We start from the raw sequence: 12,356 nt of genomic DNA on the forward strand, positions 1-12,356 counted from the left end.
CCAAAAGCAGTGACAGCACTCACGAGCATAGTGTACTCCAACCTGCCCTGCAAGATGGATTGATGCTTGTTCCACTACTGGAGAATCAGAGGTTTGTCGTTTGCGCGAAAGACGCCTAAGATTATCCGGTAAGTACATAAGAGCTTAGTCCAATGTTTCTTAAGAAACTAGAGCACATGTGTAATCCTTACAACTACAACAGACTGTGGCTGAGTCACTTTGCTGTCCTTTCGACCTGGGTGGTCACTGTCTGAATTAAGCTTTGAAGTTTTTTTTTTACCAATCAGACGCACACGAGTTTCCTAAAAGGTGTGTCAGTCACTTGATTGTTGCTAGTTGAGTGGGATAGCACGACTACTTACCGTTAATATCCGTTGCTCTCCGGTTTGTCTCCTTAATATACTGAATTTGGGAATACTTCTTGGTTTGCCATGTGACTACCGGTGGAGGATAGCCCAGGGGTACATTGCATCTCAACATAACAGAATCTCCATAACGAACATACATGGTCTTTGTTTCCACTCTTTCGAAATCTCCGAGTTCTGAAATGAGAAGCAAGGGTGCACAATGAATTGCCATAATAAATTAGAGCATCAAATGCTGTCACTCAGAGTCGCGGTCCAACATCCAAGAGCTTCAGTTCTATCAAAAATATATTGGGAAACTGTTTGAGAGGTGAAAATGTTTCATCTCAATTCAGTTTTAACTGCACGATGGTTAGCATGTATCAGTATAAGGAATATCTTTATTGTAGGTTATCGCAGGACAAACTGTTTGAATTAAAAAGTTACAGTGAAAAATTGGCAGTTTGTACACGCTTGTTGGTCGTAATACATGTAAAGCGAAATAACTAGCAACCAAAAATGCAACAATCCCACCAATTAGTAGTGGTGTTCTGATCATGTGGTTCACTGATTGGATAGACGAAAACTATTTCAAACACACCGCACAATAGCTCACTTATACTTGAGTGGATAAGTGTCTGTAGAGAATTACTGTCTTCATTGTGACTGCCAAAGGCTATAAGTAAATAAAACTGATAATGGGCTTAGAGCTCTCAGATTTGAAGGCAGTCTGGCGGGCTGGTGCCGGGCTAATCATCGAACTGTCCAACAACAGCAATTAGTTACTCGCGGATGGTGAGCTAACACGAAGGAAGAAAACAGAAACGTGTACAACAAGAGGAAGCTGGGCAACTAGGAAGGAAAAGTTGTTCCATTGGTGGTTATTCGTATGTATATTCCGCGTCGGTACGTTCCAGGATCAGATTGGTCGATGAGATCATCCGAAGTGATGGTCAAATTCTACACTTCACTGATGAATCGGATGGACCAAATAAACAGCTGATTCACACTTATCTGTTCGTGGGTACGTGTTGGAACATGTGGCATGACTGCGGTTCATCTTTCAGGCCTATATAGTTGCGCTCCCTTGCTGCAGTGTCCGTAATGTTCGACATCCGTTCAGCCAATAAACCCTATTTACCACACTGAAGATCATAGAACTATGGGGCCTGGAAAAAATTGAATACCAAGGATTGCATAAAGGGTCAGGGAAAGCTGTAAAACTTTTACGCGTAAGATAACTTGACTCGGGGCTAAAGACAACAGTTATGAAAACATTACTGATGTTTTGCGGTTATTATTTCAAAGCGCTTGGTAAGTTGGAGCTGGCAATTGAGTTAAAAGTAGGATCAGTCCGACAAGAACAAAACGGAGGCAAAGTCCGCTTCTGACCACCGTCTAGCCGCAGTATTTATTGAAGTAAAATGTCTGCTTTGGAAAAGATGGATAGCGAAACATCCATTCACTCTTCCAGCTTATAAATACCCAGAAATTCGAAATGTATAGCTGTCGAATCCTTTCAGATATTAATCTAATATGGAATGCCAACGACACAGCACTGTGGTTGTCTGATATCATTAGATGAAGTTACAGCGCCATTGCTGTTTCTCGTGTTAATGTACTTCCAGTGTGGACGTGCGTCTTCAGCAGTAAATATGCACGAGGTTACAAGAGCTCAACTACACGAACGGTTTGATCAAGACCCATCCAAACAACGCAGAGCAGTCGAGTGACTGTTCCTTCGATTGTCAGTTCCAGTTTGGGGCACTCGCCTTTTTTGCAACGGCAATTTAATGCATTCGCTTCAACGACGGACAGCACTAAAATAACATCGGGAATAAGTAACAAGAAGCGGATTGTGAATATAGCAGTAGAAAGGTATGTTGCTGAGGACAGTATTGTCTTGATTTCGATAATGTACTCTAGAAGGAAATCTGACACTGCTCCCAAATCATCCATTCCTCGCTCTTCCCGCTAGGTTACTCCGGTCAGTTCGCACCAAAAGGGGAGAACATTACTTTCAAGGTTTGAACACAATTTTTCTGTTCTCCAGATTCTTATTTTGTACTTTTAGTGTCATTAGTATAGACACACAAGATGAAAATTTCGAACAATGTGCCAGTTTTCCTCTTCCTCTTTCGCTTCATTTGACTAAGCAATTATCACGCATCCGGACTTCATACACTAGACATCAGAAGGGATCCTATGATAGACTGACCTAAAACTCTACCAGTCTACGTCATTTTGGGGCTATTTGTAGGCTCACAATCGACACCAAGACGGATCATTTTAATGATGTAAAATATTTCAAAACTGAAGGTGTGCGTACGAGATGCAAGAAGCTTGCCACAGCATTTGAGCCTTTAGTGATCACACCCGAGTTGGCAACACAGTTGTCGATATGTTTACCTCTTCAACATATACTATGTACTACTCTTCAAGACACTCCGTGTAAGTAATCGCTTGGGGGTTCATCGGTGAAGCATTAGTGCGCGAATCCTTTCACCACCCATTCCATTATGCGTAGCTGATTGCTGCTGTTCTAGAGGCCTTTATCTGCATGTTGAACTTGTTACCTTTGATCATCTGCATATCTTACTAGATGACCTATCAAAGACTCTGTTTTTGTACATAGCCAGCTGTATTAATCCCACTTATCCTTCCGTAGTAGCTTATCTCTTCGTATTACAGGAATACCAATCAGACCAGATGTTCAGGGCTTCTTGTCAATTTTAGGATTTTTCTTCTACATATATTGAATCTTGCAAGAATCCAAACGACATTATGTAAACACCGCCGCTAATTTAGGAAGAAGAATGAATCGCAAAACTGAGTGTCCGTAGTATAATAAGCCAACCAATAATGCTTTAAATAGTATACCTTTGTGGGTTTCTTTCATCTAGGTAATAATATACTTGGTATACTTATATATTCAGACTTTCTGCGGCAAGCAATAACTTATGTCAAGCTAAGGTCAGCCGGTCGTGTGAAAATTGACACCTTCTGTGACGGGAGTGTTGTGGGCTCGAAAGTTATCACATTGATCTTGGCCGTCAGGCTGAGTAAAGCTCAACGGAGTCTCCCTGTAGAACATTAGTGAAAACAGTCTAGTCTATTGTGCCAGATAAGAATTTACTGTTTCTTGTCCGTGTGCAAAATATCTTGCAACTGGCTAAAAAGACAGAGCAAAGTAATCAAAACTGACCATTGTGTTGAAACTTAAGCTTAGGGCCTCACGCTATCATGTCACAGCCTAATTTCCGGGTGCTTGGGCAAACAAATAATGCATACCAACCAAGTTCAGGTCCAAAATCATCAGTTATCACCCATCTCAGAGAAAGGCACATGAATTTTGATGTAATCAAACTGTATTTTAGCAGGAGTCAACCGTTTCCTGTACCTCGCAACTATTTATGAAGACAACAAGCATTAGGTTACCGCAAGAATAGGAAACACTAGACCAACTGTTTTCCACCCTAGTTTGCTACTCGTGACTGCAAATGACTTAAAACTAACAACAAAAACGCAATATGCAAAGCTTGGATACCACAAAAAGTCCGACGCCAAAGTAAATAAGATGGTTCAGTCCAACATATTTCTGTTGATAAAATAAGCTTACCTGTTTTCTCTCAAAAGCAACTTTCTTCTGCAGCTGAAAGCAATTTATTTTAAAAACTAATGAACTTTGCTCAGCCCGTTTCAACTGTGCTGAGGATCTTAAGTAATGCACGCCTCATGAATGTTCACGCGGTTCCAAACCCTCAGCATCGTTGCTAGCGGTTGAGAACCAAACCATTCGGCTGCAAGCGACTGAGTGATGTTGTGACAGTGTGAATGAGAGGATATAAAAGCCGCTCATTCTGTTCTGCTGCTACTTATCCTATTTCAATAGGCTATCCTAGCTTCGTGATTTTTCTCTTTTCATCTCTAATTTATGCCTACCGTGTCCCTCGGAATTGGTCTTTTGAAAGACTAGCCAGCCAACCACCATTCTCCCCTGAGTCAACGATCTGTAAAAAACGCCTACAAGTATTGTGTACCAACCTTCTAACAGACTTTTTATGATGAATTGTTGGTGTTCAATTTTGCGTTAGCTTAATTCCACATGACCATGTCCCCAGCATGCGCTATACAGTCCAAATCCACCATCTTTTACTTCTTTATGTTATGTGTCATCCTGTTTTAGACACTAACTGCTGTCTTCTTGGATAATTTATGTATTCAGTGATATTATACAATAACACGAAATAATGCAACATAATAATACAACGTATTATCATATATAAATGCGTCGTAATTTGGGAGAGTATGATATATTGGTCGCTGGTCCGGTGAATGTTGCTTGTTCACCGAGCTTGACAATTTACCCGAACTACCAATATATATAAATATATCAGCACATTACCAACAATTTTCAGGGTTCTCAGCTCAAAACAGCCCGTCGACGGGAGACATTTACCTGCCGACGGGCCTCCATCAGACGACAGATCTACTTTCTTCATGAATGCCTGTAGAAATGCAAGTCAGTTGCTAAGCTCAGCAAACAGATCAACAGACACTTGATCAGCAGCCAATAAACTATCTCCGAGCTACCAGTAGTTCAATATAATACAATACATTACACACATATAACAATATACGTTGAGTTTGTAAACAGCTTAACTTGACACCAACCCTCTCGTTATTATTGTTTGCACTCCTCCCATGTTAAACACTGATGTGCTTTTCATCAGAAATGGATACCTTCTTCAAAGGTTTATTAGTCTCTGTAGTTTCCTGCACATCGTCTTTGGTAAAACTGCGCAGTTGCTAAAATGCTATCTTGGGGTGCAACAACTGTTCAGACAAGTCCTCGGCGTGCTCAACAACAGATGACGTTAAACGTTGTACACAGTCCGCAAAACACAGCTTGTAAAAAATAGTGACAAGGAAAGCTGCCACATTCGTTTGTCAACAAATGGTAAGAATAATACATTACGGCTACCCAAAGAACTCAACAGGTCTTTTATACTGAGTTAACGAAAATTCACCAATAACTATCTGGTAGTGTAAATGGCTATAATAACAATAAAGTCGCGTTGCTTATGGAAGCAACATAAGAATAGCCGTAATTTCATGCAAGAACCTAAAAGTACAATAGTTAAGGCAATGCATGAAGCTGAGATCGAGACTGTCAATGCTTGCCTTCAATGAACGCATCTAAATCCTTGAAGAACATCCAAAAGAGTGTATAGAACGTGATCAAAATTTATTGGTAAAAGCCTGCATCCAATGAGTTTATAAAAGCCAAACCAGAATTGTAGGTAATTTTTGCTTGAGAAAATGTAGGCCGCATAAACAACTCTAGTCATTCAAATACTCAAAACGAGTTTGACGATTATTGATGTTGATTCTGATGTAACTGGTTTTAATACAAACGGCGGAGTTTTGTCGTCACGATATACCGTTCTTGTTACGTACTTCACGGTCACTATTTTTTGAACCCGTGACAGACAGTACGGGCGCTTAAAATAAAGCATCAGTCAGAATGCACGGTGGTTTGCTTAATAGAAAGAATGCACAATACCATTTTAGCCGTAGCAGCTAGACAGTTTACTATTTTCGATTTGAATTTAGGATTTCCTGTTTAAAAAGACTCCTTGTCGCTTTCCACTGAGTTGTACACCTTTTGAGTGTTGGCAAACAAACGACCGTTTGGGAGAAAGTCCGTTACAGTTGACGATCGCAACGCGTTGCAGAATAAACAAGACCTGCCAGGAACCAGCCAGAGCAATACTTGGAGAACATGGCGTTGCTTTAAAAAAACGACAGGACTGTTGTAAAAAAGATTTGTTGCACAAAGCCCATAGGAGACTTCGGTTGCCTGTTTGTTCTTTCATCTAAGGAAAAGGCTAATTACAATGCAGCAGTCAACCCAGTTATCTAGAGGTGATTATTAAAAATCTTTGAGCACCTGACCAAGACCATAACTATCTTTTTGTTTCTGTTTTGGAAACCGCTGAAAGGAATGCTTTGTCTAATACTTCAAAAAGCGGCTAGCTAAAAGATTCTGTTTAAAGAACCGATAGAACATGACAGCATGCTTTACTATTCGGTTTTTCTGAGACCCCTAATCATTGGAAATTCGGTAAGTTAAGCCAGTGAAAACATAAGCTCACTTATGAGTTCCCTAGAACTACACAACTTGAAATTGTAATCACCACTTTTGCTTGTCTAAAATGAGAAACAAGCAAGAAAATTAAACGCCAATCACCCTGCTTATACTGCGTTGCTGAATATCAGCAAGATAATTAGCCAGTGTCCCATCAACGTCTTTCTGAAAACGTATATTGCTAATAGGATTAGAGACATAGATTACCGCAGGATATCACACAACATTCTAGATCGAACTATGTAAACGAGAGCTAAACAAGGAGTGTCAGCTACCCCTTGCTGCAAAAGTGGTAATTGTAGGTTCCAAATCTGATCTAAATTTATTAATCGGTGCGTACACGATCCCTAAAAACATAAAGCTGCAAACGGATAATTTCAAACTTTAAAACGTCATCGCATAATAAGTGAGTCGGATCACTCAGATCCCTATATTACATTTCTGCAAGGCTAGGCGCACCATGGCGTTTTTCCGGTGGTTTCGCTAAGATCACGAAGGAACTCTCATTCGGGGCTATTCTACCGCGCGAGACAGCCATAGAAGGTTCGATAACATATACTTACAGTCAGTAAAATACCACAAAAAGATTCTACTGTGGCTAAACCTTTGAAGGTCACTTCTGGAGTCCCTTGTCAAATTACCTTTAAATTCCTTATGTAGTCCGCACCCGGATAACTCAGAAAAAATAAATTGTTCCCCTTGCCCAGTTAGAAAACGGAGAATTATCTGGCTGGATTCAGTATGAAGAAGAAGAACCAAAAGCAGTGACAGCACTCACTAGCATAGTGTACTCCAACCTACCCTGCAAGATGGATTGATGCTTGTTCCACTACTGGAGAATCAGAGGTTTGTCGTTTGCGCGAAAGACGCCTAAGATTATCCGGTAAGTCCAATGTTTCTTAAGAAATTAGAGCACATGTGTAATCCTTACAACTAAAATAGACTGTGGCTGATTCACTTTGTTGTCCTTTCGACCTGGGTGTTCACTGTCTCAATTAAGCTTTGAAGCGGCGTGGCTTTGGAGCAGTCCACTAAAATTTGAACGAAAAGACAAAATAAAATGACCTGCAGATGTTCTTTCCGCAACTCGTGTATGGGTTGTAAAGTTTACCTCTGTGTCTTCAAAGTTGTCACAATAGACCTCCGTAGCAGCCAGTGGATGATGAAACTATTGCCTAGACAGACAAGGTGACGAGTCCTTGCATGTCTCAATAAAGCAAAAGCTACAGAATAACTACAGGTTAGTGAACGGTACCCGGAAACGGAACATGCACACTGATTTTTTGAAACAGCATATCCTCCAAGTTTTGATCCGTGTTCTATGGTTACTTACTGCTCGCTACTATCGAGTGACCAACTGACTGACTGACTGCTTCCTACGGATTCCCATAGGAATGGTGGCTATATAGCATGGCAAATAGTTGGAAAATCGTCTGTCATTATCACGCACGAAGTAACGCCACAAACCTGCTCTTCTGACATTGACAGTATTTGACTGGGCGATACCAAACTGATTGGAGGCATAGCACTGGTATATTCCGTCATCATCCGTACCCGGACGAGCAATTACCAGTGTTCCCTGATCCGGCCACTTGGTGTATCTTCCAGTGTTTGCTGCCCAGTTGAAATACTTTCCGTTCTTGAACCACGTATATCTGTATGGTTGAAGTTAGTTTGTGCTAGACTATTGTTCAAAGGAATCAAGCTTACTTTGGCGCCGGAGCACCAATGGCCACACACGGGAGTAATATGGCTTCACCAGGATTGAATACAGCATTCCGAGGAGGCAGCTGAGTAAATGACGGCGGAAACGTAACTAGGAACTTTAGAAGCTAATGTTACTTACTAGATAAACTCCACCCCAACACTAACAGAAAAATGAGTGTATTCCCGGCGAATCCTGTCGTGAGCATAACTGAAATATTGTCAAAATGCCTCTAAAACATCTCAACGAATGGAGACTGAATGAGAGATAAGGACTTTGATTTGCAAAGGGCTTTTCCGCAAATGTGTTTATAATTTTGAAAGTTTTCACCCAAGGTGACCTTCAAAAACTCATTCGGTTCACAAGAATAGTTTCAATAAGTTGTATTAGGGTGGGGAGACGGACGAGTACGGATGTGAATAGGGAGGTTTTCTTCGCTATTCGCATTTTCTAAGTGGCTAGGTCAACTGGAAACGACTGTTTACCCGTCACACTCCTGGTGCCAAGATTAGTAGTAAAAAAGCTGTATGTTTGCAATTGGAGGTGTTCACCATTTGCAAAAGTTCTGTTGGTTCTTCCCTGATTTCCGACTAATTTCATGTGACACTCCACCAGTATATAGTGAAGTTGTCAATAATTGCTGGAAAGTCTAGGAAAAGCCACTTTCCGGTCAACACGATCCTAACGCCCCGGCCAAATAGGTCCAGGTAGCGTCCACTAAACTTTTCGCTAAGTTGACTGTCCTAGGATCAATTTTCATGCTTCTGTTGCGACACCCCTGATAGCACCTCCATATGCCACAAAAAACTTCAAGTTTAACCGTCTCAGCAGACAGGGATGTGGCACATACATACATACGATATGACTGCTTGTTACGGAGGTCCGACATTACAAATGCCAGGTGAGTTCATTCTAATCCCCGCAACATTCGATTACGTGGTCTAGTTCGTATCCGGGGTTTCCGGTTGTCAGATGGTGAAGCTTAGACAAAGGCGATCGAGGTTGCTTACAGAAGCCGAGCTAACGAAGATGGGCAGAGTAAGCGGACGTGTATGCAGAAAACAAATACAGAGGGAATTTGATACAAACAGGCACCAAAAACGTATGCGCAAAACGGGTGGACACTGACCGGCAAGAAAATTAAAGTTTAATTAGGGCAGCGAAAAATTCGCGCTCAGTGCAGAGGTAAAGACTACGAACCCTCTCCTTGGCCCCCCACCGGAATGCCAAAAACGAGCAGCGCCCCTCAAAAGCGAGCAAAAATAGGCCTGAGAAGACAGACATTAGGAAAGAAGAAATCGTAATGATGAGTCGGTGATCTCTGATCTCTGACGCACGGAAACTCTTGGGTGCAAGAGTGGGCCAGGAACTCACGGTCTCCGGTGCATCTTGAAATTCAGCGGGATGCTGCCGAGCGTGCCTTGCGGAGGCAAGAAATGATGAAGCGGCTCCGGTGACCAGGTCCGTTTGCGCGCTTGCTATGGTTCTCACTGTCTTTCTGAACAGTGAACAACCAGGCATGCTCGCAAAATAGCAAAGGAACAAAGGAGGGACAAAACCAAGTGGCTTGACATATACGAGCTTCCTTTCTGCTTTCCTTTCTGCTTCCTTAGTTGAGTAAAAACATCCGAATAATCGAAGACGCTTAAGAGTTAAATGGGAGGTAATAAGCTGTGTTGCGGAGTGTACCTGGACCGCCATGGTTCACTGATAATGTGTGAAATCGTGTCAGGCTTCCGACCGGTGTAGGCAGCATAGAACCTTGATGCGATTGGTGGCCATCCAGCGCTGATGCAGGCGTTAGCTAGTTATTGAAGTCAGGTGAGGTGTATGTTAACTGTAGTCGTCGTACACATGACGCCACGGTTTGTACAGCAGACGATGATTCTACAGGTTAGGGGGACTGGAACTGCATAACAATCTGTGGGCTAGAAGACCCCAACAGTTGTAGATACTTTGCGCTTTACCATGCGGGTGAGTTCAATTTCCGCTCATTCCGTTGTCCTAAGTAAGAAGTTAGTTGTTTAACGGGGTGATAAAAACCAAACAAGATAGTGTCAGAAGTGTGGGCGGGGCAGGAAAATCAGAAAGAGACCACGAAATTTGGCCTCGCGTCAAAATAGACAGCACGAAACGACTGAATAGTGCTGAGGTGCTCTGAGGTGGAATTTAACAGCATTCATACGTTGGGCAACTAAAAACGGTGCCTACGTGTGGTTTTTACAAGATGCTGCGTAATTAACTCAAACGCGCTTAGGCTTCACATGGAAAATGTCAATTTTTTATATGAATACCGACCGCACTGTTAAATCATATGGAGGTCGGACGAGTCGAAATCTCGTACAGGAAACGACCGATGTACCCAAGCCAAGTTGAGTTGTACGGTAGACACAGATAAGGATTTCAAAGTAAACAAAGCTCTGAATACCAATGGAAATGCATTGAATTCCAAAGATTATGATACAGGAAGATTTTGGAGATCACGTGAGAACCATGACGGCGGGCTTCAAACAACAAACGACAGGTAACAGAATATGCGTATGAAGTGAAAGAGGCCGAGAAAAATTCACACCATGGTGTACGCTAAAGCCGTAGCACCAGTACCATTCATTGAATCCTATTTTTATGAGCCTATGCAATAAGAGATCCTTTTTATTTGGTTCTAGCCCTCACAGTGCCCAATAACGCCGAATGGTCCTTAATGGGGATCATCGCATGTCGAACGCAAGAATGGATTTTCGCTCACAGGACCGAATGATGAAACACGGGGGAAGCAAATTAGTCATATACAAATGATGACAATGTACACGGGAAAAACATAATGCAACACATTAATAAAGTGGATACATAGGGCGGATAACCACACAAATGGCTCTGGAGTAACACAGCGATATACATGACCGTGTTCACTCTAATAGGCCACAGTGCAAGTTTGCAACGGCACGCGGGGGGTTGTTTGTCAACCATGTGGCTAGTTGATTGTTGCGTCAAGATTTGTGCTCTTTCTCAGCTCACTTGTTCTCTGGCTTCCAGACATCAACTTCCGCCCCATCCCTACATCATACTAGCCCAATCAGGAACACCTTCCTGAAGGAGTTGAATAGTTCACGGACCCGGTGTTTTTTCGAAGAGACGCCTGTGCAATATTACTAAATCATCGGGTTATCGGAGAGACCAAGCAATGCTTACTTCAGTTGATCAAGCCAGTGCTTCGAAGTTGCATCTAACATGTGCCTAAGAACCTAATCATACTAGAACTCGCTTTGGTCCAAAATATCCCGAGCCGCTTGAAGCCAGGTTGTCTTGCTTAGCGGCATCCATATACACCACAGGAACACACCAAAGCAACCTAGAGTTTCAGGAAACAGCTAGTCTTCACCTCTACACATGTGATGAGTTGTGCCTTAGCTTCAGGCAAAAATATCACCATCCGCATGCACCACTTTCTCTCCCAACTTACTACACATCCTTGAGATCCACGGACATCACATAGACCGGAAATCGCATTGTTCAAAGCCACAGTGAACCCGTTGGGCACCTCATCTCATTTTCCTGAAAACCTAAAACCGTAAAACCTGATTTCAGTCTATCAGACTTGAGGAAATTGTCTACTCAGATGCCCACGAAAGTTGCCCTGTGGCAAACCAAAGTCACACTCACCAAAGGTATTAGCATCCTGTTGGTCTCAAGTCTTCCAAATCCCATTGGCCAAGTATTTCGTGTAGCAAAAAGGGAAGACACTTGCACAACCAATGCATGTACCATCTTACTGGCAAAACCCCACCACAACGTCACTTCTGCTGCCCAAAAACCTGGCGGGTACCCAACTGAGCATTTCACTGCTCGGTTATTGCAAGATGTCACTACCGGTCACCCCATCAAAATTAGCCATTGTTGAGAACATTTTTCCTGACCCGATATCAGATTGTAGAACTCGAGAGACACTACCTTGAAGTACTCTCTAACATGTTTTACCCCAGTCAACTACATTCGTTACCAAAACGCTTTTCTCTGCAGCCAGAGACCTAGTTGGTCCTACTCCGCCATCTACTCTATAAACTACTGCACCGTACATGCGGTAAACTTTTTCCACCCGTTTGTCCATTGCTATTTTCAGACCCCGTTCCAGCTTGCGCCCAGCCTAGTTGGTCCTACT

General features: G+C 42.4%; 1 protein-coding gene across 1 annotated transcript in view; it reads right to left on the reverse strand.

Annotated features, from left to right (window-relative positions):
- T265_02573 (hypothetical protein) overlaps positions 1-8,408 on the reverse strand; it is a gene marked incomplete at both ends in the record, with an annotated part of 81,445 nt that extends 73,037 nt beyond the window's left edge. The window contains 4 exons of the mRNA XM_009166852.1: positions 363-542; positions 7,963-8,150; positions 8,206-8,311; positions 8,342-8,408. Coding sequence (XP_009165116.1) covers positions 363-542; positions 7,963-8,150; positions 8,206-8,311; positions 8,342-8,408 — 541 coding nt within the window. The remainder of the gene's footprint in view (positions 1-362; positions 543-7,962; positions 8,151-8,205; positions 8,312-8,341) is intronic.
- Positions 8,409-12,356: the final 3,948 nt, after the last annotated feature.

The sequence above is a fragment of the Opisthorchis viverrini genome (genome assembly GCF_000715545.1).
Source record: "Opisthorchis viverrini unplaced genomic scaffold opera_v5_31, whole genome shotgun sequence".
NCBI classification, from domain to species: domain Eukaryota; kingdom Metazoa; phylum Platyhelminthes; class Trematoda; order Opisthorchiida; family Opisthorchiidae; genus Opisthorchis; species Opisthorchis viverrini.